A 26997-nucleotide genomic window follows, 5' to 3' on the forward strand; every position below is an offset into this window, starting at 1 on the left:
GCAGAAGATCTCTAGTAGTTTGACACCGATGGGTGTTGCTTTCTTCAGGTCATTCTAGTCCAATGTAAATTCAGATCAGATAATTGTGCCCATAACTCCTGTGTTTCAGGTGCAATGTGGATTATTTGAAGGTGGCATAGTTCATGTGGTAGCGCTCATTTGCGGTGTTTCTTCTCTTAAATCCAGGGAAGGGGCTTAAGAGACGCTGGTGAGCAGTTATGGGTGAATAAATGGGGAATACATTTTCTCAGGTGTTACATTTTCTTGCTGAGGGTCCTTTAGTTTGGCGGTAATGTGGGGGAGAGGGGGCTTTAAAAGTGGCAGATGAGGTGTGATGGCCACATGGCATAAATAGCTCCACTTTCCTGCATCCAGACAGCTCTGTGGCACAACCTAGTCTCTCTCCCTGCAACCTGTAGTACAAGGATGGGAAGCACAGCACACACCCACTCATCACTGTAGTGGAAGACCACCGCCTTTCTAGACAAGGGGTCAGAAAACAGCTTCCCCCAGCGTACTGAAGAGTTCCTCATTGTGAGGAAAGAGCTTCCAAACCCAATGATGCAAGTTGGAACAGCTACAATCGCTAGGCATTGAAGACAGTGGGGTAAGAATACAAAGCACAGAAAGAGGAGAGAGGAAACTCACAAATGCTGATGTCACATAGCCTCGTATTGGAAAAGAGTGTCAAAATCGAGGGAGGCAATCTGAATTGAAAATATCACAGTCAGAATTCAGGTAAAACATCGTTTCCCATAAAGAGACCCCACCTGTCGCATTTGTAACTTGTTCATCCGAACAATGAAAACATCTGACTCCGGCTGCCAGCTAGGAGCTAGTGGCTGCAATACACCTAATAGCTGCAGGTCAACCAGCACCTTTCCATTCACAGCTTCCATAGTCTGGAATCCCACAGGGCAGCAGACCCAATAGGAAAGAGACATGAACCTGTTCCCAGCATTACCCAACCACTACCTTCACGCAACCAACCCTCAGTTTTCCTTGGCCTATACATCCTCCTCCAATGCCTCTAACATCGCACTCAGATACCGCCAGCTCAGTGCTGCCAGAAGCATGGCGCACGAGAGGTAGATGGGGGCGTAACGGTTACAGGAGACCACCGTGCCATTGGGAAAACATATTGTCTGGATAGAGACAAGGATCTGCTGGGTCTTGTTAGAAGACGGGTCTGTGCTTGGGATCTTCCGATAGATCTGAAGAGAGAAAAAAAGACCCATGCAAGGTTAGGAAATAACCATGAGAACAACACACCATCTAGTAGCCCCTCAAATGTGAAACGGGACCTCCTGCCCAGGAGCCATATCACCACAGTGATGCCATGGATATTTGAACAGGACAATACTCCCCAGGAATGGGAAAGTTGCCCAGTTTGAAAGCTGCACTGGGATCAGATCTGCACCAGATTAGCAAGATTCTAGTCCCATTTCCCTGGGAAGGTTTTGTCGGAGATCTGTGCTCACGGCTGAACTCAGCTTTAGCCCGTACTCCTTAGGAGTCAGTCTGCAATGGCATTTGAGCCATTAGCCTGACCGAGGCCTATAGTTTTTTGATGCTGCTGGGATTTGCATGGACTTGCTGTTTCTGCGGTAGGGCACTGTCAGCCGTGTGCAGGAGTCTATTGTTTAAAACTAAGTAACAGTTCCTGCTTGGAAGTCCTTGCTAACACCGCCTGCACTGGGATTTGAAAACAGAGGACACATTTTAAAAAGATATTTAGGTGCCTAATTCCCATTGGTTTCAGTGGAATTTAGAAACATAAGAACCTTTAAAAACTGGGCCATGGGGCCTAAACGTTTTGTAGCCCATCTGTCATAAACAGAGTGTTAAGGGTTAATGTCTCTTCTACCTGTAAAGGGTTACAAGCAGGAAACTGGACACCTGACCAGAAGACCAATCAGAAGACAAGATACTTTTAAATTTGGGTGGCGGGAAGTTTGGGTGTGAGTTCTTTGTTCTTTGTTCTTCTCTCGGAGGGTCTGAGAGAGACCAGACATTACTACAGGCTCTCTAAGTTTCTTTTCATATAGTAAGTAAAACAGGTGGTTTAGGCTTTTTAATTGTTTTACTCTATTTGCATTTGTGGATCTGGCTGGTTAACTTTTATATGTGTAGTTGCTGGGAATATTTTGATTTGTATTAGTACTGGTGGGAAAGTCTCTTTCTGGTGTCTGTAAGCTATAAGACCCTGTATATTTACATCTTGAAGTTACAGAGATAATTCTTTACTTTTTCCTTTCTTTTATTAAAAGATTTCTTTTTAGAGAACCTGATTGATTTTTTTTCTCTGTTTCCCTTGTTTTATCCCAGGGGATTGGGATAACTCACCAGGATGGGTGGGGAGATGGGAGGGGGAGAGATAAAATCTCTCTCTGTTTTCCTTGAATCTGTTTGCCTCTTTGTGGAAGGGAAGGGAGATGCTTCCCTGTATGGTGATTTAAGAGGTTAGATCAGTATTTCAGGATAGCCCAGGGAGGGAAGTTCTGAGAGGGGGAAGGTGGGGGAATGGTTTTATTTCTCCTTGTTTTAAGAACCCAAGGGATCTGGGTTCTTGAGGTCCCCAGGGAAGGTTGGGGAGGTCAGAGTGCCCCAAAACACTATATTTTTGGGTGGTGGCAGCCTATCAGATCTAAGCTGGTAATTAAGCTTAGGGACATTCATGCTAGTATCTCATTCCTGGACTCTAAGGTTCAGATTTGAGAAAGAATGCTGTGACACCATCATAAGCCCCGTTATTAATATAGTTAAGTCAGATGAGCCCACAGCTACTTGGAGGTCATACAACCACTACAAAGTAGCAACTCAGGGGCAGCGTTTGCATCTTGCCAGCAAGAACTGTCTGTGAACCGGTTAGCTCTAATTTTAACAGGGCCAAGGTACTCCCTTGCATGAGCCACAGTATTGTTCTCAGACACTTTTCAGACCGTTCCCATCCACACAGTCCAGGGGAAACCTGATAGAATGTTGCCAGGAACAACCATAGACCCAAGCGTAACTAGCACTGCTCTACAGTGGCCCTGCCCATGGCTCTGTGACATCCCCTGAGCAATCTTCTTGCAAGAACCATTTTGTTTAATCAGAATTGGGTGGCCTGGTTTTCAATGGTAATTGATTCCAGTGGGCCTGGCAGCTTTTCACCAGCTCCTCAGAGATGAGGACCATGTTTTTATTTCTGTATAGCATCCAGTGCCCTTCCGAGAACTCCCACTGACTGCAGGAGTACCTGCATTAAGGGACTGTGGCACTGTGGGATGACAGTTTTAGAAATAGGTGAGTCAAGCCACCAAAATTTTGCCCTACATATCAGCCAATTTGCACAGTAATAGCAATTAAAGGACTTTTGTTCTCCACGATGCTCTGGAAAGATAGAAACTTTCCAGACAGGAACTGTGAAATTCCCCATTAAGTTGACTCACTAGGAAACCGTACAGTATTTATACAAAAAAATATGGGGCATTTATACAAATTGTAGCATAATGCAACATCCTATTGCATACAACTGTGTAATATTGGTGTTGCATTATGCTACAGTTTGTATAAAATCTGAACAACACCTGAGACACAAATGAGTGAGGACAGAGAATCTAAAGCACCAAGGAAAATAGCCGCATTCCAGACTTTACTACTTCAAGCTGTTTCATGCTACGCTCGTTTCTAGATCTTCAGCAATTTTGGCCAAAGAAAAATGAAAGTTACTAAACGTCTGAAACAGAGGGTTACGGTGGTACCCCCAGCTTAGCCCCAACTGCATAGACCTGAGGAGGAAAGTGGGAACATCTACATTTGAAAGTTAGTTATTCAAAGCAAGTGACCCAACCCACCTCTTCCACATACTGGTACATTATAGACTTGACAGCCTGTATGTTTGTGGCATCCATCATTAAAGTGACAGCTTGTCCTTTCCGAATCTTCACTACCCCCCTAAATACCTGTTTGTTATTGTAACAGGCCGCCAGAGTGGCGATGGCCATCACCTAGGGAGAAATGACAAAAATAGCATTTACTCTGTTCTGTTAGCCGTGCACGCAGGGTGAAATCCTGACTCCATTTGAAATTGACGGCAAAGCACCCATTGATTTCAATGGGGCAGGATTTCAACCACAGTGTAAAAGGCAGAGCTTAGCTTAAAGCAGAAGATAGAGGAATGATTTCTAAAGAAGCAATGCTCACAATGGAAGACTGAAGCAAAGACAAGGAAGACAGAACAGAAAGGTTCCTAATATTTTCAATATTAACTATGTAGGATTGTCTTAGTTTAGGAGAAAAAAAAGAGTCCTGTTTATTTACATTCATCTGGCAGCAACCCTCTCCAACCCCTCACACCATATCCAAAAGCAGAGTCATTCCCTTGGGGAAACACAATTTCTCAGGACGAGGAGAACACTCAAAATGCATGGTAAGCTCCACATTGAATGTATTTATGCATTGTTATTAAATAATGCTACTATTAAACACTACGCATAGACTACAAAAGACATCCAATTCCAAGGGAGAGGATGAAGCAGTTAGAAGATCCTGTTTAAAACATCTGTAAATGTTAACCTACCTGCGGAATAGCGCAGAAGTTGAAGACACTTTGGGTTTTCAGTCTAGATAAGTAGGTGAGGACATTAGGGATATGGTGTAAAGCATTTATGATCAGTTCATTCATACACTGGACGGCCATGTCAATGTTCTCTGGCTTGGCGAGATCCGACAGCTTCTTGGCATACCTGCTCCAAACCTGGGAATGCCAACAGGACATAGGAACACCACTCAGCCGTTAGCACTTTTCAGGCATTCATATTCAAAGGGGGCCCACATCAAATTGTTCAAACAAAAATCTTATTACTGAACGCCACCTCATTCTCGTAATCAGACCTCGCTGCAGTCAGAAAAAGGACCTTTAAAACACTCGAGTTTACTCTGGCCTCCAATTCCATTCAGCCCCATTATAGGGCCTCTCTCAGTGAGACATACTGGGGTACAGAGACTAACTTCCAGGAGAGAGTCCTACCAAAGTGGTGAATTTCTAGACTGGCACAAATCAAAAGCATGTGGATCCTACTCTGCTAAGAAGAATTTCACCCAGGTGGGAGCTCTGAAGCTGAACATCCAAGCCTCTGATTCCGCAATCCACTTACACATTTATTACAATAGTGATTTCATATCCTGCCAGTGGTACAGGTACGCGGAGCACAGCAATAGCATCCAGAGTGTTCTCTGACAGCAGAGGTTTCTCTAAATGCTCTGCTGAACAGGTGCATGGCCAAGGACAATAAGCCTGGTCTCCTAGATCGCAGCTTTGCTCCGTGATCACAGGGAGGCAAAAACAGCGCTGACGTTCCAGCTTCTCTTCTGGGTTCTGCTTTAATGGACACATTAATGAGACGTTTGGATGTGAGCCATGCACTTGCCATCCCTTTGTGTGGCAGTTATTAGTATGCAAATTTATCAGTGTTAGCAATAGGGTTTAGCCCCTGTGGGACACACACTGCTAAATGTGACTGCTCAGAGCTCTAGGGCAAAAGCATTTGGCCTAACTCCAGACAAAACAGACTTGGGCAAGTTTTTTTGAAAAAGCCCAGAGTTCTATATCAGAATAGGAACTGAAAGTGAATTCTGTTAAATGAGTCTCCTAACTAGTTCTGACTAAACTGCATCAGTACCAGTATCTCCAGACCTGTCCCTTTCAGATGAGCTGTCTGCATCACAACACTAACACTTCCTAATGAGCTGTATCTAGCAGAAGTTCTCATCTAAAAAAGGTCTGGTTTCCTTTACCTCTCTGGGCCAGAATTCTCTTCCTGCCAGCTGGTCCTCCAGATAATCATGGATGATGATGGCTTTCTCAATGAAGATGCCCATGGAATTGGCAAGCTCTGTGTCCTGTCCTATGATAGGATCTTCTAGCTCCAGCACAGAGAACAGACGGGAAAGGCCAATGCCCACCAGTCCAACAACGTAGTGACAATACTGCCAGGTTTGGAAAGGGAAAAAAATGTGTATCAATCTATATCCCTTAGTCCAAATGGCTACAGCAAAATGACACCTATCAGTTACTGAGTGTGCCGTGTGTTCCTTTCCTTGTTTTGATGACTATGTTGGGCGTACTTCTTTCATCTCTGAATTCAGAGTTACATGGGCTGAGCACTCCTAAATATGTCTCTTCATGCCTGTGCTTGACAGCCAACATCCCTACACCAGGAATATGCTTCTGCAGCATGGAGTCTACCACCAGAGAACTGCTCCACTCAGGAAAAATAGGAAATATGTCATCCACAGTTGTTAGCGGCTCAGGGGTTCCGCTTTCCAGATGAAAGACCCACATGAAAGCAGCTGCTCCAGTGGCCCATTCTAGTCAAAGAGCTCCAAAACAGCATCATAAGGATGTAAGAACAGCCATACTGGGTCAGACCAGAGGTCCACCTAGCCCAGTATCCTGTCTTCTGACTGTGGCCAATGGCAGATGCCCCAGAGGGAATGAACAGAACAAGTAATCATCAAGTGATCCATCCCCTGTCTCCCATTCCAGCCTCAAGCAAACAGAGCTAGGGACACCGTCCCTTCAAGGCTCTTTTGTGGACATTTACAAACACTGTCATCCACAAAGGTCAGTAACAACATACAGCAGCTATTCAATGCCTGGTGAAAGTTCACAGAGATCTCATAGCTAAGATAACTCTTTACATTCACACTGAAGGGGGCTGCCCAAGTAGCAAGACTCTGAGTTAACACTTTGTCTTTTGCTCATTTTGGGTACCTTATCTACAACTGGGCGAGTATCACCAATCCCAGGGGAGAAGAAACTGGAATGATCATGCTGATGGCTGCGGCAAGTGCAGAATGCCAGACCTCCAACAGGGACTGTGGGTGTTGCTCTGAGCATGCTCTCCATGCTCACTTACAGATTTACTTACTTTATCCCACTCTTGCAGGGACTCAACCTTCTTTTGCAAGAACTCGGCCATACCGGCTCCCATCTTGTGACAAATAGCTGCAATCACATCTCGATACACCTTTGCCAGGTTCCTGAACTCCAAGGAGATCTACAGCAGAAATCACAAGAAAACATACATAGTACTGAAAGTGAAGCAGAATTTGGCATTTATTAACAGGCTAAGAGAATAATAGGTTACAGCATAATGGGGTTTTTTCCTGCTCCCCACTGAAGGGACTGGCAAAACTCCCCACTGGCTTCAGTGGCAGCAGATTCAAGCCACTCAGCAGTAAACACAGATTCAGCAAGTTCTTAAACAAAAATTTCTCTGATCTTTGGCCACAGCTCAGATGCAGTCTGTGTCTTCATGAAGACAGTATGACCTTGGGTAGCAACACTTCATGAATGATGGACTTACAACAATAAACTCTGTGGGAAGAGTCCCAGCAAGTGAACAGCAGGTAAACTGATGGGAACAGTGGAAAAAAAGAGATTTCCAGTGTTCTTTTGAAGCTCGGCTCTCTATCTCCTCCCCAAGGGCCATCTCCCCAGATGTCAGCATGTGTGCATTGCCACTGGATGCCTTCTTCCCAGGCTAAGCAGCATCCTCACATCACTCCTAGCCTCAAACTGCTCCCACAGCTCTCCACGTATTCCAGAGCCTAGTTCAAAGCTGCTCTCCTTCTTCTTAAAGCAACCCATGGATTGGTCTTTATCTTCCAGACCTCATCTCTTTCTTTTCTCCACTCCCCGAATCCTCTATTCACCTAGCATCAGTCTTTCTCTCTCTCACTTCACCCAAACGTCCTCTTCTGACAGCTGATGGAGCCTCCTTATACTACTATTCTTCTGGCCTATCCTTGGTACTGTGTCTTTCCCTATGATTGTAATTTTCTTTTAATATTTCATAGACGTGTAGCCAGAAAGGACCACTAGGATCATCTGGCCCCACCTCCTGCATAACACAGGCCAGAAGTTTCCATCATCAGCAGCAGTTCCATCACTGAGCTCAGTAACTCCTGGTTGAACTAGACCATACCTTTAAGAAAGACATCCAGTCTCAATTTAAAGACTCCTGGTGACAGAGAATCCACCACATCCATGGTTACCTTGCCCTAATGGGTAATTCTCCTCACTGTTTTAAAGGTGCATCTTATTTCCAGTCTGAATGTGTCTAGCTGTATCTTTCAGTCACTGGATCTTGTTATGCCTTTGTCTGCTAAATTAAAGAGTTCTCCGGTAGAGTCTAACCTTCTCTTTGATAAAATAAATAGAACAAGCTCCTCAAGACTCTTGTAAGTAAGTAACAGATTCTCCAAAGCCTCCACCAAGGTAACTCCCTCCATAAACTGGGCATCAGGAGGTCACAGAGCAAGTTGCTATCATTCCCCTTCCCTCCAGAGTATGTCACACCTGAGGTCTATTGACATGGAGAGCATGAATTAATGAGTCTGTCATTCACAGTATGAAGCTGATCTACTTTTTCAACACCCAAGGGAACATATAAATTTTAGTGCCAAGTTTTCAGTGGGTGACCCTCACTTGCACACACGCAAAGTTTATCAGCATGTAGTTTCCCTCCGATTTTGAATGCAGTCACATGTGCAAGTGAGTAGACCCCCTAAATCACCAGTCATGCACAACTGCAGTGAAATGTACATGACTGTAGGTATGTGAATGGATATGATTTTGGGCCTCTAAAACATAGTCCTCAGTGTCAAAGCTGGGAAGTGCCTCAAATTCTGGGGCAGTTAAATTGTTTTCTGCATCCCTTATTCATATGTTGGGCAATGCAGGCCAACAGCAAACCCGGTGACACTCCAGCAGGCATTGCCAATGACCATGTCTTCAGTCAACTGGCAATTCCTACATACCAAATTGCAAAGATATTTGAAGCGGATACTGCTAGTAGTCAACATATGGGTTATATTTTCGTTTGAAACATGGAAACAAATGGCTCACCGTTGGAAAGTCCTCAAGCACTTGCTTATACTTCTCCTTGCTCTCCATGTATCTCCAGTCCGGCTGATACAGATAGGAGTGGAAGTCATGCAACATTGGGACCTTGGTTTCTAAACTGATGGTCATATCATCTTCTACAGTGTCCAGAGCTCGGAGAACCAGGTACAATATGCACACAGCATGACTACGGAGGGAGAAAATGATTCCCTATTACTTGGGATTCCCTATTACTCAGGAAAGTAGTTACAAACTATCACATGGCTTTTGTAACAGACATTCTCAAATTAAAAAGTCCAGCAGCAAAGTGGGGGCTATCCAATGTATTGCACTGAATGCAGCATGTATGATTACCTGCCTTGTGGGCAGGAGACGTATGTGTGTGCATTCGGTGCAAGGAGCTTAAGGCCATCAGAGACCGAGTGGGCTCTGGACACCAGAGTGGCTGAACTGGAGGAGCTAAGGGAGGCAGAGAGGTAGAATCATAGAATCAAAGAGTTAGTCTAGCCCCCTAATTTACCCCCCTGCCATGATGCAGGGCTTGTTTTGTCTAAACCATCCAAGACAGATGGTTCCAGCCTCCTTTTGAAAACCTCCAGCGAAGGAGCTTCCACAACCTCCCTAGGTGGTCCGTTCCATTGTCTTGCTGTGATCTATAAAAAGGGGTAAACAGTGAGGGGACAAAGTTTGCAGTTGATACAAAATTGCTGAGAAAAGTTACAAAGGGATCTCACACAACAGGGTGAGTGAGCAACAAAATGACAGATGAAATTAAGTATTGATTAATGCAAGGTAATGCGTACTGGAAAACACAATCCCAACTATACACACAAAATGATGGTGTCTTATTTAGCTGTTACCACTCAGAAATGAGATCTTGGAGTTCTCTGAAAACATCCGATCAATGTGCAGTGGCAGTCAAAAAAGCTAACAATGTTAGGAATCATTAGAAAAGGTCTAACTCAGTGTCTATATTATTTTCATTCTTTACAATGGAGCAAATCATGGCATTCACTAAGTACTATCAGTTTCTATTGTGCAGAAAAGATTTTGCCTTAGGGCTTGTCTACGTTTGAAATGCCAGTGCAGCTTCCAGGTAGACACTGCCTATGCCGACAGGAGGGGTTCTCCCGTCAGGGTAGGCAATCCACCTCCCCAAGTGGCAGTAGCTAGGTTGAGGAAGAATTCTTCTGGAGGTTAGGTCGGTTTAAGTACACCACTCACGGGGGTGGATTTTTTACAACCCTGAGTGATGTAGCTGGGTCGACCTAACTTTTTAGTGTAGACCAGGTCTTAGTTACTTTTGGTTCCAGTTTAGCTAGAAGATGCAGAGAGGGTATTTTCTTTGTTAGGACTAGATCATTCACAGAGAAGAAACCAAGCAGGAGTTGAAAAAGCAGGAAAGCTGCTTTTTTCTTCCAGACTATGAATAAAACCTTGGTGTGAAAGGACAAGATCTCAAAATTCTACCAACTTGAAGACCATGGGGCCAGATTTTCAAAGGTATTTAGGCTCCTAATGATGCAGATAGGCACTTCTGAAAATGCCACCAGGCTCCAAAGAAGGTCAGGTACCTATCTCCTACTGACTGTGCCTGTTTGTGGTGCTTCTGCTGGGCTCTTGCTGCTTGCGTAACCCTCTACTGACCAGCTAAGCTAGGTGCTCCCATGGTATGGATACATTTACATTAACCCTGTCCCGGCCAGCCCAGCTAACTCCCTCATGTCCAGTTCCCCACTGTGGACACTCCCTCACCGCAGCTCCCCGTCCAGCGCCTGGATGATGGGGGCAAAGCTCCGGCTGGTCTGGTTCAGGTACTGGTAGCAGGTCTTGAGGTTGTCGCTGAGCGCATCCTGCGGGCAGAGCAGAGGGGACACAGGCTGCTGGAAGTGTGCAAGGTCAGGCAGACCCCAGAGGGGAAGCTGTGGTGCAAAAGCCGGCTGGCCCCTGCAGAGCTGGTCCAGGGGCAAGGAGGAACATACACTGGATACCCCACTGTCCCTGGCCACCCTACCACAGGGGGAGCAGCATGGTCTGCTGTGCCTCCTAGCAGAGTTCTGGGAGGCCTGGAGAGAGCACCCATCCCTTAATCCTGTGTGCCCCAGAGACCATGACCACCAACGACTGATACTGGACCCCCAGGGAGAGTCCCCTCCCCATTAATTCCATGCACCTTGGAGCAAACCGTGACTTAACGCTATGTGAAATGGCCACCCCTCGTGCCACCTAGCAGGATATCTTGCAGCCTCAATAATTATGTTCAATGCATAGCACCTTCTCTGTGCTGCTAGATGGTAAAGATGGATTTAAAATCTATAGGTGAGTTATTTGCCCGTCCACTAGTGCACTGCAAGGCTTTATGGAATAGAAACATGCATGGCTAAGAAAAGAAAACAGTCAACTTGAAATCTAGTTGATTTTTGAAGTTTAAATTAGTTCCCTGTACTACACTTCCCTGGGTTCTGCTGCTTTATGGTTTTACATTCACATTTTCCTTCTTTTCCCTGTATTTTTCACTCCCCTAACCTCATGTGGAAGCACAACACAAACAGGGGCAAACTGACTGGCTATGCAGAGAAATGCTGATTCCTGAAAGTAATTTACCACCACCAGACCCCAGTTGTCAGGACTGAACCTGGGACCTCCGGAGCATAGTGCATGAGCCTCTATCACATAAGCTAAAAGCCAACAGGCGGTTAGTTAAGGCTGTAGAGCAGACTCATGATCTCTCTCTAGGTGGTCTCAGTGCCATTAGATGGGATAGAGCAGCACACCCAGGAGGTGTGTGGGTTACAGTAACTTGATATGAAATGTTGTCATATGCAATGAGTAAAGCTAGGAAGGAAACTCCCAGAATAAATGGGGTTTCCTCTGATCTCTGTCTGTTGCAGTACTCTTTGGTATCACTTGTAATGCTAGACAGGTAAAACATTTTCAGACAGGAGCATGATAGAAAGTTAAAGTGTTGGTTTAGTATCTTTTATTGACCAAGGGAGAATTTTATGACCCAAAAACTTTCAGACCAAGAGGGATCTGTCCATATTGAATTTCCTATATCCATCCACATTTTTAGACAGACCATTCCCCATCTCATCTCAGCTGGAGATGGGATAATTAAACCCAGGGGAAATGATCAGCCCTAACTGTAACAGAGATTGTTTGGAGGGAGAGGGGGAACATATTTTGAAAGTGTTTTCTCCAAGGGGAATGACTTGCCTCACATTAGTGTCAATCTGAAAATAGTTGCTTAAAAATAGCACTTACCATCCTTCTGAACAGTGACTGCTAGCAGCCACCAGCTTGGGAACACAAAGTAATGCCTCAGTCCTACTAGCTGATCAACACTGGTGTGCCCCACTGGGCTGCGAAACAGGCAAGATCTGCTCTCAGTGAGCCCCAGTGACACTCACTGATCACATCCACACAGATCAGCTTGCAGGACCTGTGCCTTAGGCCACAGCTACACTGCAAACTTTGGCTGACACAAGCTACACTGGCATACAGCCGTCACAGTTAGTATTTTGCGTGTGTGTGTGCATATGTAACACTGACAGACCCCTGTTGTTGGCAGGTGGGATCGAACAATGAGTAATTGACAGAACAAGAAGCAATGGTCTCAAGTTGCAATGGAGGAGGATCAGGGGTGAAAGTAATTTATAGAACTTACCGGTACTGCTGGAATCCTGAGGGGGGCGTGGCCTCATCTGGAAGAGGCGTGGCCTCTCAAGATTTAAAGGCCCTGGGGAACCAGCTGTGGCTGGGAGACCCAGAGCCTTTAAATCAACCAGGGGCTCCCAGCAGAAGAGGTGGCTAGGAGCCCCCTGGAGCTCGGGGCAAATTAAAGCGCCTGGGGCTCTGGCCGCCAGGGGGAACCACGAGCTTTGTGTGGCTGGAGCAGGGATTTAAAGGGCTCAGAGCTCCTGCCGCTGAGGGAAGCCTGGAGCCCTTTAAATCCTGGCCCGAGCCTGGCTGCCAGAGCCATGGCCAGAATTCAAAGGGCTCTGTGCAGCCCAGAGCCCTTTCAATCCCCGCTGTGGAAGTCGGTGTGGTCCAGCAAGGCATACTGGCTCTTGCCGGTGCACCGGACCAAACCGGACTGCACCCGCTTACTTCACCTCTGGGGAGGATTAGGTTGGATATTAGGAAAAACATTTTCACTAGGAGGGTGGTGAAGGACTAGAATGGGTTACCTAGGGAGGTGGTGGAATCTCCATCCTCAGAGGTTTTTAAAGTCAGGCTTGACAAAGCCCTGGCTGGGATGATTTAGTTGGTCTTGATCCTGCTTTGAGCAGGGGGTTGGACTAGATGACCTCCTGAGGTCTCTTCCAACCCTGATATTCTATGATTCTATGAACCTGGGACCTCTGGAGCTAAATACATGAGTCTCAACTGCATAAGTTAAAAGCCAGGTAGCCCCAGGGCTGTAGCAGACTCATTCATCTCTAACTGGTCTCAATGCCACTAGAGGGAACAGAGCACCACACTCAGGAGATGTGTAGGTTACACATGCTTGGCTCCTTGTGTTGGTGCTGCACATACTCACCAGGAGTGCTTGTGTCGATGCACAGTGTAATGCGTCATGAGTAGGTATATCAGTGTGCAACTCTCCGCCTCCAGCCCATTGTCCTTTGGGAAGCTTTGGCAATGCATGATGGGGCAGAAATGAGTCATGCATGGGTGACAAGAGCAAGGGGTCAATTTCCCAGTGTCTCCAGCCCAGAATATCATCTATATCACATAATTTTTGCACCTTTTCTTTTAAATCCCACAAACTCACATCGCTCTTCTCCTTGTGCGCCATCTCTGACAGAAGCATAGAGCCTGCCCAGCGCTGCACCTTTATCACAAGCATTGCAAGCACAAGGGGCATGATCCTCCGATATTTGCAGAGCCATAAGAAGAATTGACTCAGTGGGGGACGTAACAGTATCCCTTCTTCTGCATCCCCCATGCAATATGCTCATAGATGTCCACCTCTCTATGGCTTGTCTGGAGTTGTGCCTGTACAGCCTCTTCTCCCCACAGGCCCAGGAGATCCAGTATCTCCTGTACACTCCCAGCCAGAGCGCATCTGGAGCGTGTAGCCAGCACGGTCAGCTGGGCAGCAGCACACAACAAGGGGGACCTGCTAGGTATGCTTGCCGAGCTGTACCATGAGGAAAAAGCATTTCAAAAATTCATGTAACTTTAAAAGAGAGAGGGGCCTTCCAGCCTCTGTGGCCTGAGGGCAGTAGAGTTCACAACCATGACAGGAGCAGTTGGTGTCTGGCATTGTGGGACAGCTGCTGGAGGACTGTTACGGTCAACGTAAGAAATGCAATGTCTACACTCATGCTATGTAAACATTGGTATATTGACCATGGCTCAGTGCCACTTGGGGAGATGGTGCTACTGCGTCATTGCAATGGGACACTTACATTGGCGGGAGACAAATTTAAGTGTAGACACATGCACAATTAGGTCAATGCAAGGTGGCTTATGTCACCCTAACTTTGTAGTGTCAGCCAAGTCTTAGGCTCTACTGCTCCGGCAACTCATGGTGCTCAGGCAGACCTCATAGACTCTAGGGTCAGAAGGGACAAATATGATCATCTAGTCTGATCTCCTGCACAAAGCAGGCCATAGAACCCTACCTATCCACTTCTATAACAAACCCCTAACCTATGTCTGAGTTATTGAAGTCTTCAAATTGTGGTTTGAAGACCTCAAGCTGCAGAGAATCCACCAGCAAGTGACCCATGCCCCACGCTGCAGAGGAAGGTGAAAAACCTCCAGGGCCTCTGCCAATCTGCCCTGGAGGAAAATTCCTTCCCGACCCCAAATATGGCGATCAGCTAAACCCTGAGCATGTGGGCAAGACTCACCAGCCAGCACTCAGGAAAGAATTCTCTGCAGTAACTCAGATCCCATCCCATCCAACATCCCATCACAGACCACTGGGCATACTTATCTGCTGATAATCAAAGATCAATTGCCAAAATTAAGCTAGCCCATCATACCATCCCTTCCATAAACTTATCAAGCTTAGTCTTAAAGCCAGATATGTCTTTTGCCCCCACTACTCCCCTTGGAAGGCTGTTCCAGAACTTCACTCCTCTAATGGTTAGAAACCTTCGCCTAATTTCAAGTCTAAACTTCTTAGTGTCCAGTTTATACTCATTTGTTCTCGTGTCTACATTGGTACTAAGCTTAAATAATTCCTCTCCCTCCGTAATATTAATCCCTCTGATATATTTATAAAGAGCAAGCATATCCCCCCTCAGCCTTCTTTTGGCTAGGCTAAACAAGCCAAGCTCTTTGAGTCTCCTTTCATAAGGCAGGTTTTCCATTCCTCGGATCATCCTAGTAGCCTGTCTCTGAACCTGTTCCAGTTTGAATTCATCCTTCTTAAGCATGGGAGAGCAGAACTGGACACAGTATTCCAGATGAGGTCTCACCAGTGCCTTATATAACGGTACTAACACCTCCTTATCTTTCCTGGAAATACCTCGCCTGATGCATCCTAAAACTGCATTAGCTTTTTTAACGGCCATATCACATTGGCGGCTCATAGTCATCTTGTGATCTACCAATATTCCAAGGTCCTTCTCCTCCTCTGTTGCTTCCAACTGATGTGTCCCCAATGTATATCTAAAATTCTTATTAATCCCTAAGTGCATGACCTTGCACTTTTCACTATTAAATTTCATCCTATTACTATTACTCTAGTTTACAAGGTCATCCAGATCTTCCTGTATGATATCCCGGTCCTTCTCTGTGTTAGCAATACCCCGCAGCTTTGTGTCATCCTCAAACTTTATTAGCACATTCCCGTTTTTTGTGCCAAGGTCAGTAATAAAAAGGTTAAATAAGATTGGTCCCAGAACCGATCCTTGAGGAACTCCACTAGTAACCTCCTTCCAGCCTGACAGTTCACCCTTCAGTAAACCTGTTGGGAGTCTCCCCTTTAACCAGTTCCTTATCCACCTTTCAATTTTCATATTGATCCCCATCTTTTCCAATTTAACTAAAAATTCCCCATGTGGAACCGTGTCAAATGCCTTACTGAAATCGAGGTAAATTAGACCTACTGCATTTCCTTTGTCTAAATAATCTGTTACCTTCTCAAAGAAGGCGATCAGGTTGGTTTGGCACGATCTACCTTTTGTAAAACCATGTTATAACTTGTCCCAATTACCATTGACCTCAATGTCCTTAACTACTTTCTCCTTCAAAATTTTTTCCAAGACCTTACATACTACAGATGTCAAACTAACAGGCTTATAGTTACTCGGATCACCTTTTTTCCCTTTCTTAAAGATAGGAACTATGTTAGCAATTCTCCAGTAGTACGGTACAACCCCTGCATCCAGTCAGGGTGACTTGCAGGATTGGTGCCTTAGCCAGTACGGCTGGCTTTACTGTGGGTAATTCATGGGATTAGTACAGTGCTGACAGAGTCTTTCACCTCTAGGACTTGAGTCTGATCCTGCCCCAGATAGAAGTGACCTGTTCCCACTGAATCAGTGGGAGTTTTGGTACAGGATTGGACTTCAGCGGCTGTTACCATGGGACTACGTGACATTAACTGCTGACTGAAGATGAACTTTGTGTCCCTCCACTCATTGTCTTATCTTGATCCGGTGTCCTTCACTTGGACCTCACAATGAATATTGTGCCACGACTTGGCCAGCTGGCACACGTCAAGACCCTCTGCCTTCAGCTGGAAACATTCAATAAGACTTTGGTTTGGAAACAACCGTGTTGCCCTCAAGCAGGGCCGCCTAGAGGATTCAGGGGGCCTAGGGTCCTTGGCGGTGGGGGGCCTCCGCTTCGGCAGTAATTCGGTGGCAAATGGTTCTTCCGCTCTGGGACCCGCCGCCAAAGTGCCCTGAAGATCGGCAGCGGGTCCTGGGGTGGAAAGACCCCCCGCCACAGGTCTTCAGGGCATTTCGGCGGCAGATCTCAGTGGAAGCATCCCCCGTCACCGAATTACCACCAAAGAAGCTCCGGGGGCCCGAGCCCCGTGAGAGTTTTCCGGGGCCCCTGGAGTGAGTGAAGGACCCCACTCCAAGGGCCCCAAAAAACTCTCGTGGGGACCCCTGTGGAGCCTGGGGCAAATTGCCCCATTTGCCTCTCCCTCTGGGTGGCCCTGTCCTCAAGCACCAAGAGCCTCCCCTAGTCCCACTACCGCCGCCACTTCAGGGAGCTGGCGTTGGGCACACTGCCCTAGGGATAGATGGGAGCACCAAACAGCTGCAGGCACCTACTTGTTAACAGGGCAGCATCAAGGCTGGACACTGGTTTCAGGGGTCAGAGAAGACGCCCCGGGGCCAGCACCCTCAGGCCGCCTCCCACCCGCTCTGCTCACCTGGTCCCGCGGGGGCATCACCGCCGTGCCACCGCCCATCTTAAACCGCAGCAGGTTGTAGATCTCCCGGGGGTGGCCCAGCCACTTCCCCACGCGCTCCATGGGCAGCCGCGCACACCTGAGGACGAGCGACAGGGGCACAGCCTTTCTCCCTAACACTGCTGCCCGGCCGCAGGAGCCTCCCAACACGTGTCAGGAAGGGGCTCATCCCCGCCTCCTGACCGCACCTAGCAGGAAACCTGGGGTGCGCACGGGGCCGGTGCAACCACTAGGCGGCCGCCTAAAAGCCTGCTCAGGGGAGGAGGTGGGATGGAGGTGAGCTGAGGGGGCATGGAGTGGGTGCCCACAGTAACGAGGGGGGGCGCACAGGGGAGCCGCTCCCCGCCCCACATCACCTCCACTCTGCCTCCTCTGCCGAGCACACAGCCCAGCTCTAAGTCTCTGCGCCGCAAGCCTGGGAGGGGAGGAGAATAAGAGCGCAGCGGAGGAGAGCTGGTTGGGGGGGGGCTCCCCGGGCGCGGTTAGCTGCCGCGGGGGGGGGTTAGCTGCCGCGGGGGGGGGCTCCTCTGGTGGCAGGGGCGGGTGGGCGTGCTTCGCTGCCGCGGGGGGAGGCGGCGGGCGCGGTTAGCTGCCGCGGGGGGAGGCGGCGGGCGCGGTTAGCTGCCGCGGGTGGGGTTAGCTGGATGTGGGGGTTGCGCAAGGTGCAAGTTCTTGCACGGGCCCTGGGTGCGCATTGGCAAGGGATACTTAAAGGGGCTGCAGCTCATTTTGGAGCCGGAGAGACTAGGGTCCAACCCTGTGTGTGGCACCCCAGGGGCCCTGCGGGGAGGGGGCATCCAACAGCCTGAGCAAAACTCACCCCACGGGCAGCGCATCCTGCCCTGCCATACACTGCCCCGGCCCCACTGCCTGACACTACCTCCACCAGACAGGGAGCCCCCTACACCCCAACTGCCCCACTGCCTGACACAACCCCCTGCCAGACGCTGACCCTCCACCCCACCCCAACTGCCTCATTGCGCCCCCGGCCAAATACAGCCTCTGCAGCCTGTCTGCCTGACAGCACCTTCCCTGCCTGACACTGCCTCCCCACATGACATGCCCCCCCACCTCTGCCACATACAGCCACGCCCAACACTGCCCCACCCCCACCAGACACCACCCCCACTGCCCAGACACTGACCCACCAGGCACAGCCCTATCACCCCATGCTTTTCCCCACCCCTATACAGACACACTGTCCTACCCAATTTCCACTGCTGTTCCCGACTCCTATACCAATAAAGTGCTCTGACTACCCAGCACCAGCCCTCGGAAACCTAGTTTCCAAGTAGACTGGAGCGATGACACAGTTGCTGTGATGGTCCCTGTCCCTGGCACCGCCGCTGTCCCGTATTGTATCCCATCACCTTGTGTTACCTGTGTGCACCCTGGCAAGCTCCCTCTCTGCTCTGTGCCCTGCAAAGACCCCTCTCTGCCCTGATCCTGCTGCTGGACCAACTGCCTGAACCCAACTGCCACCAGCAACGGATCCTCTGGGGGAAAATGTCATGTCTCTGCTTGTCATGCTGTCTAGAGTGGTTCACGACCGTGAGTGCCAATTTCAGGGCAGACTGACAAAAGCAGGGCAGACCCCTCAGTTCGGGGAGTATGTTTTATAATTAGATTTCACCCACCCACTAACAAATGTTAACTCCTGAGTCACGGTAGCAATCTTCCCGTGGGTCTCCCCCTCCATCTTTTGCCCTTACTCAAGAGTCCAGTCTGGTCCTATCATGACCGCATAGGATAATGACTTTACCACACCTACTCTCTGCCACTGAGGCCTTCTTCCTACCGTCAGTGGGATGACAGTCATGGAGCAAGTATTCATGCAAACAGCGGCTGGTTATCGTCACCCCTTTCTGTTGCCACTGTGGCCCAAACAAGGTGCTTCAGACTAGGGAACATGAAGCTGCTGAGTCTACGACTCTGCTTGTGGCTTTCTGGCCTATTCTAATGGGAACTGTCTTTTTCCCAGACTTGCCTTTCACACCGGCCAACCCACTGAGTTCCATGAACCCGCAGCCCATGTATGGGCAGTCTTTCTTTTTGGGTCCTTTGCTCCCACGCTGGTAAACTACTGCGTCAGCAGTCAGAGCACTTGTATTTGCCCCTTGCATCCCTTTCCTGGCTTTTGATGAAGGAAGATCCTTAATCTTCTTTCTCCTTTCCCAGCTTGTAGGGGGATGCAGTTGTCTCCATGGGAAACCTCCTTCCACATACTCCTCCATTAGTTTTACTGCAGTGTCTAATGATTCTGGCTGATGCCTCCGGACCCAGACCCTAGAAGCCTTGGAGAGGCTCTGCATAAACTGCTCAAGGATAATTGAGTCCATCAGGGTCTTTATGTCCTGCCGATCTGGCCTCAACCACTGAGTGGCCCAATCTGACCTCTTCTGTGAGAATGCCCTGGGATGTATTCCACCTGGCCTCTCTACATTTCTAGTGGTACCTCTCCACTGATAGGCCCACCCTGACCAGAATAGTGGCTTTCAGAGGGTCATAGTCTCTGGTCTGGGGTTTGCTCAGGGCTGTATAGGCTGTTTGAGCCTTGCTGGTGAGATAAGGGGCCAGTTGTAGCACCCAACCACCCAAGTACCATCCAGCATGGGCAGCCACCTGCTAAAAGGGCACTGGGGGTATCTCACAGGGCCATTTTATGTCCCTGACCAACTGCCCTGTTTCCAGTTCCTTCACTGAAAATTACTAACAGCTGCAGGAGCTGCTGCTGTGTTTGAGACCTCTCCTTAATAAACTCCTGTAGCATCTGCTGCTGCTCTGCCTGCCAACTCAGGAGAGCTCCTCTCCCCACCTGCTGGGTCTTCTGCATCTCTGTCTGCTGCTCCACTGCATCCAGATTCCCCTGCCCTAGCTCAGGTCACCCGTCCAGGCTCCTTCTCCAAACCAAGAGGGTTAGGATCTCGGACAAGACCCCATGCATCACAGAACTCTTTGGTTAGCTACTCCCAAAGGAAGAGTAGCCCCCAGCTTGCAAGATTAAACTCAGGATCCCCACTCTACTTAACACACAGCATTTAGAGATAGACACAGCAAACACAAGAGTAAGTTTATTATCACAGAACAGAGATTCGCATGGTAGAAAGTAAAATATTGGAAATGTAAGCAGTCAGGATGAGCGCTACCCTGACATCTGGTGGTGAATTGCAGGGAGTGTGGAAAGAATTGCAAGAATTTCAAAGAGTGTAGAAAGATTTGCATTGGCATCCACCCACCACTTAGCATAAGCCCACAGCAGACTGGGATGGTTATTTTAACAGCTCTGGGATCCCCAATTTCTTTGCTGTTGGGGCAGGAGGAAAAAAAGTTTGTCACCCTGATTGTGTGAATGGGGAGCTGGGGGACTGCTTTGTGACAGAGATGACTCAACCTCAGTTGGGTGGTACTTGCTAAACATGGGACATGGGTTCCAATGCCTGATGAATGGAGAGAGGTTTGGGAGTGGTGTGTGCCTGCCTGCCTGGGAACACCAATTACATAGCCTTCTCTCTCTACTGTTAAAAGATAGAGCTAATTTTGATTCCATTAGGAATCCATCTAGAGACTGCTGAGCTGAATTCATCTTGAGCCAATGGTGCACCAACACCAGGGCTCCCCTACTAAAAGCTGAAATCACTGAAGGGGCTGAGCTGAGATTGCTGAGTGCTGTGTTAACATGTGGGGGAGCCTGAAGACCTACTGTTAAGTGGCTGGCAGAGTGGAGCAATTTTCAGCATGTTGGAGCAGCCCATGGAACAGTGAGCAGAGTGAAGTGGTTTGCAGGGACAGCTGGAGGAGTAGCATAGATGGTGTGGTGAAGGCTGCAGCAGAACTTCATGGAGAGGTGGAGCAATTGGCCCTGGCCCACGTAAGGTGCCCCTTAACACCCTGTGTGGACTCCCCCTGCCCTTCCAACCAGGCTGGGGTGGGGGGTAAAACTGCAGATAAACTCTTGAATTCTGGGGTGGCACTGACCAGAGACTTTTCGGTTGTTGGACTTTGGGGTAATTGGACTTAAGACCCTAAGGGGAAAGGACAAACGTACTTGGAGGTGGTTTTTGTTTATGGTTTGTGTTATAATCCTGTTTGTGGTGTTTCTCCAGTGGATGCCGCATTGATTCCTTCCTTTATTAAAAAGATTTTGCTACACTCAGACTCCGTGCTTGCCAGAGGGGAAGTATTGCCTCCTAGAGGCGCCCAGGGGGGTGTGGTATGTGAGTGTCCCAGGTCAGTGGGTGGGGGCTCGAGCCGGTTATGCGTTGTGTTATTGAAACGGAACCCCTGGATACTGAACCCGGCCCCTGTTGCTGCCAACTCAGAGGGGCAGAAGGGTTACATTCAGTTGGGGATTGGTTCTGCTTTGAGCAGGGGTTTGGACTAGATGATCTCCTGAGGTGTTTTCCAACTCTGATATTCTATGATTCTACCCCTGGCTAGCAAACAGCCTGCAGCTCTGCTCAGCATGCAGGGGCCTCTGCATAAGTCCTCAGCCTCGCCTTTTGTCTAAAAGAACCAGAGTTCCTTGTCAACCCCCTGCCCCACCGGCTGGTGTTCAGCTGGGTGTTGTATAGCACAGCTCACCCTAAGGGAGCTGACCTGTTGCTGCTCCCCCTCAGCAAACATCACCCTGTTACAGACTGCCACTTCACATGATGGCCAGCCTCCAGAGCTCAGCTACCACGAGTCTTCCCCTCACAACATGCGTTTGTATGGATGTTTGGCCGTGTTGCCCAATCTCCCAAATCTATTCAGTGATTTCGGGCCCTCTTGAAGGAGCTAACACACCCACAGCTGCCCACCGCCTGCCCAGCAATGAATTCTGCCCCCGTATCAGCTCAGCCCCCAGCCTCCACCCATTCGGCACCCCATCTCCTCATCCTGCTCAGCCTTCTGTCCCCCATCAATTCACTCCCCCGAGCCCATGAGGTCTGCTGCCCTACGGGCAGTGGTGCCAATTCAGATATTTCTCAGGAGGGGCAAATGCTGGTCTTTGCCCCATACCCGGCAGGGATCCCATTCCGCTCAGGTCTCCCTGAGCTCTCCGCTCTCTTACTCACCCAGCGCAGGAGCCAGTGGCAGCAGCAGTCGCGCTCTCGGTGGGCTCCCCTGTAATCTGCTGTATAGGAACTGACTCCTAATGGGCCAGCTCACAGCACCACTTCTTCCCCAGTTCAGCCCTCCCAGCTTCTGCTCCCTCTCTTCACCCCACGCAGGTGAGGAGGAACTGAGAGGACTCATCTGCTCCATCCCAGATTGGGTTTTGTAACCAGGAGAAGTGGAGGAGCAATCCCCAATTGCTCCTGGTGGAGTGGGGCAGGGAGCCAGAAAGCTGCCCAGAGCAACTGAGCTCTTTTGATGCTAAGACATGGGGGTGGGGTGGAAGAAGAGGAGAGAGCCCTGACTGCAGCAGCTCTGATTGGTTCTGCCCCGGGAGGTGGGGCAATGGGGAAGGCAGCCCATCAGAGATGGTGTTCTGACAAGCAGGGCTGAATAAATGTGATCAGGGGCCGGAACCTCTGGGTCACCCCCAACTCAACTCCAGCCTGGCCCAAATCCTGTCACTCGTAAAAAAATCATGAGCATTGGGAACACTAGTTCAGTGTCACGGGCTCAGTTACTTTGTGGTGTGTTTCCACCCGTGGGGAACGAGCAGTTTAGATGGCAAGCCCTTTGGGGCAGGGACTGGCCTTTTCTTCCATGTTCCACAGCAGGGACTTGGCCCAGGATTGGGGCTCCTAGGTGCAAGAGCAGAATATGTCTGTCCCAGGGGTTATCAGCAGTTATGAGGCTGTTCCATTTATTATCTCTATTGTGAAGAGCAAGAACATGGCAGACTTGCTGAGCTGCTCATGGATATATTTGTGACTGGAGTTAGGTCACCAATCGCCTTCCCATGCTGTGGGGCCAGTCTAGCACAGAGGGGCTGAGGCCTCGCTCCAATTCTAGCTGAGGTGGCTTTTTTCCAAGGCAAAGCCACAAGTGTATGTGTTAAAAGGGGCCAGCCTGAGAGCTACTGAAGCAGGAGATGTCCCCCAGGAGCGTGTGGTGGGAGAGAAGGGGGATGGAGCAATGATATGGGCACTAGCCTGGGTCTCAGCAGGCCTCCACTGCCACAAACATTGGGTGACTTCGGGCAAGGCACTTTTTGCCTTTCTGTGCCTCACTTCTCTTCACTTCTGTGCCTTGCCTTCACTAGTGATCAATGGCTCCACATCTAGTTGGCAGCCGATATCAAGTGGAGTGCCCCAAGGGTCGGTCCTGGGGCCGGTTTTGTTCAATATCTTCATTAATGATCTAGAGGAGGGTGTGGATTGCACCCTCGGCAAGTTTGCAGATGACACTTAACTGGGAGGAGTGGTAAAATACCCTGGAGGATAGGGATAGGATACAGAGGCACCTAGACAAATTAAAGTATTGGGCCAAAAAAAATCTGATGAGGTTCAACAAGGACAAGTGCAGAGTCCTGCACTTAGGATGAAAGAATCCCATGTACGGCTACAGACTAGGGACCGAGTGGCTAGGCAGCAGTTCTGCGGAAAAGGATCTAGGGGTTACAGTGAACGAGAAGCTGGATATGAGTCAACAGTGTGCCATTGTTGCCAAGAAGGCGAACGGCATTTTGGGCTGTATAAGTAGGGGCATTGCCAGTAGATCAAGGGACATGATCATTCCCCTCTATTAGACATTGGTGAGGCCTCATCTGGACCCACACTACAAGAAGGATGTGTAAAAATTGGAAAGAGTCCAGCGGAGGGCAACAAAAATGGTTAGGGGGCTGGAGCACATGACTTATGAGGAGAGACTGAAGGAACTGGGATTGTTTAGTCTGCAGAAGAGAAGAATTAGGGGGGATTTGATAGCTGCTTTCAACTACCTGAAAGGCAGTTCCAAAGAGGATGGATCTAGACTGTTCTCAGTGGTAGCAGATGACAGAACAAGGAGTAATGGTCTCAAGTTACAGTGGGGGAGGTTTAGGTTGGATATTAGGAAAAACTTTTTCACTCAGAAAGCGGTGAAGCACTGGAATGGGTTATCTAGGGAGGTGTGGAATTTCCATCCTTAGAGGTTTTTAAGGTCAGGCTTGATGAAGCCCTGGCTGGGATGATTTAATTGGGATTGGTCCTGCTTTGAGCAGGGGGCTGGACTAGATGACCTCCTGAGGTCCCTTCCAACCCTGATATTCTATGATTCTCCACCTTTAAATCGGGATAATAGCACTTCTCTACCTCCCAGCGGTGCTGAGGTGAAATATGTTAGCGGGTGAGGTACTCAGATACTACAGGAATGGGAGGCAGATAAGTAGCTCAGAGAGCTCGCAGTATAGGCAGGGATGGCACAAACTCCCCTATGCTGCACCTGCAGATGTAACAGCTTCAGCAGGGGAGATGTGGGAGAGCTGTATTCAAACCCCAGCTCTAAAAATAAGGATCTGAATTTGAGCCTCCCACATCCTAGGTAAGTGCCATACGGTGATGGGCTGAGAGAGGCAATCCCACCCCTGCTGTCTGGTCTTAGGTGTGCTCTGGGAAGCCTATGGGATCAGGGCCTCGCTGGTAAGTGGTGGTGGTGGAACATCTGGTTTGAGAAGCCTGCTTGGGGGCCCTGGGGCTTTGCTCTAGCGAAAGCTCTAAGAAGCTTGTTAGCTGTGAGGCAGCATCAGTGCACAGGGAACTTTCTGTACATGCCTGTTGGTGGAAACTGAGGCATCTATGGGATGAGGCGGTGATTTTGAGATGGTCGTTGGCACCTAAATATTGGCTGTAGGTGCCTAAGAGGCAGTTAAGTACCTAAATACCTTTGTCTACCTGACCCTTGCACCCTGCCAATGTCCAATATTGAAAATAACTTGTTGGTGTGCACACGCCACTGTCCTCTGCTGGATGCAATCAGAATTGCTCATGTGTGTCATAGGTGTTATTTGCAGGGAAATCTCCTTTGCAGGCTAAGGATCTTGTGCTGGAGGGAGCAGGGGGCTCTGAATGGACATGGCGTGCAGCAGAACTGTGCAGTGCTGGGTAGTCAGATAATTGCTGTAGCATTTTGAAATCCATAGTGCTAAGGAAAGCACTGATTTAAAAAGCATCCGTATTGTGACAATATTAAAACCAGATCATGGTCTGAATTGTTTATAGGCAAATACCATACATTTTGTCTTGTAACAGACCAAATAAATCACATGCCAGAGTCTGACATGTCTAGTGCAAATGTGCCAAATGCGGGGGTCACAGGGAGCAAGGCGGGCATTCAAACTGTAAAAATCATCTTCAGCAGCAGCTTTTGTAACAATGCATTTTATATGGGATTATTTCCCCAGCTATTGACAGAGGTTCTAGGCCAATCCCTGCTTTCTAGACTGCTGTGAATGGACCCAGCCTTTGGGTGCCTTAGCGCAGTAGTTCTCAACCAGAGGTACGTGCACCCCTGGGGGTACGCAGTGATCTTCCAAGAGGTACATCAGCTCATCTAGATATTTGCCTAGTTTTACAACAGGCTACCTAAAAAACACTAGCGAAGTCAGTACAAGCCAGAATCTCCTACAGCCAGTGACTTGTTTACACTGCTCTGTGGATGATATTACAAGGTAACATCATGTGCGTATACGCACTGTATTAGACGTTTGTTTTATGTCATTTACTGATGCATGCAAGCACATTAATGAGGGTGACGTTGTCATTTTTAAGTGAAGTGCACCCTCACCTCTCTGACCCTTCGGGCTGCCCTGTGCTTAAACCCACCAAAGCCCAGAACTCCACCTCAAGCCATGCACCTTCTGGTTACAGTGTAACTCCCTCAGGGGGCCCATGGCAGGTGTGAAGCGTGTAACACCCACAGAGACATGTTGCCCAGAGTCTAACCCAATTACCCTTTTAGTCATAAACACAAGAGATTACAGATCATACAGAATAATCAACAGCCTAATGCAGTGCCCCATATTAGCTCACCCTTCCCTTCGGAGTCCTTGGGGCGAGGGGGCGGGTAGGCAACCTGGACTCAGGGGCCCCCTGCCTTGTGCGGGGCCCCTTCATAATGGCCTTTCACTCCTCTCGAGCTGCAGACAAAATGGCCGATAAAGGCCCCAGTGCCTCCCTATTTAGAACTTTTAGCCCCTCTGTCAGGTGATGTCCTGCTTGGCCACCCCAGGTGACCAGAAACTCCTGACTTTGTTGCTAGGATGACCTCCCCCTTGCTAGACCAATTCTGGCTGGAAGCCATTCAATTCTGTCGACCTGTTCCCTTTCAATCGAAGAGCACTTAACATCAATGACCCTCGTTATTCTTTTCCTCTCAGTCTTTGGAATTTCAGCCCAACTTCCCCGAGTGACCAGACACTAGAGAATGCAAAAGACTCTGCATTCAAAATGGAGTGTGCAGCCTGGTATAGAATCATAGATTATTACGGTTGGAAGGGACCTCAAGAGATCATCTAGTCCAACCCCCTGCTCAAAGCAGGACCAATCCCCAAATGGCCCCCTCAAGGATTAAACTTACAATCTTGGGTTTAGCAGGCCAATGCTCAAACCACTGAGCTATCCCTCCCCCTCAAAGAACACAGAGTTGATAATCTCACCCAGAATTCATAATCTGTACGGACAGGTTGCCAAATTGGCATAGCATGTAACTGCGATACAGTCCCAGCTCTTGACAGAGAGTCTAACTCAACTCACAAAGCAAAAATGTACAGACAACAAATCCCCTCCTGCCATTGGATCTG

General features: G+C 48.7%; 1 protein-coding gene across 5 annotated transcripts; it reads right to left on the reverse strand.

The window, feature by feature from the left end:
- Positions 1-659: 659 nt before the first annotated feature.
- Positions 660-17361, reverse strand: FDFT1 (farnesyl-diphosphate farnesyltransferase 1). Of its 5 annotated transcripts, XM_050948882.1 has the most exons (8): positions 17247-17361; positions 10652-10749; positions 8900-9083; positions 6918-7046; positions 5782-5973; positions 4565-4741; positions 3840-3992; positions 660-1214 (listed from the first exon to the last, which is right to left on the reverse strand). In XM_050948882.1, the coding sequence occupies exons 1-8, from the start codon at positions 17346-17348 to the stop codon at positions 1008-1010; spliced, it is 1242 nt and encodes a 413-aa protein (XP_050804839.1). In that variant the 5' UTR covers positions 17349-17361; the 3' UTR covers positions 660-1007. The 5 variants fall into 5 exon arrangements, with proteins under 5 accessions (XP_050804839.1, XP_050804842.1, XP_050804843.1 ...); XM_050948885.1 differs by lacking the exon at positions 5782-5973; XM_050948886.1 differs by lacking the exon at positions 10652-10749 and having other exon boundaries at positions 17247-17276.
- Between the last annotated feature and the right edge of the window lie 9636 nt (positions 17362-26997).

This window comes from Gopherus flavomarginatus, chromosome 4 (assembly GCF_025201925.1).
Source record: "Gopherus flavomarginatus isolate rGopFla2 chromosome 4, rGopFla2.mat.asm, whole genome shotgun sequence".
Taxonomy (NCBI): Eukaryota; Metazoa; Chordata; order Testudines; family Testudinidae; genus Gopherus; species Gopherus flavomarginatus.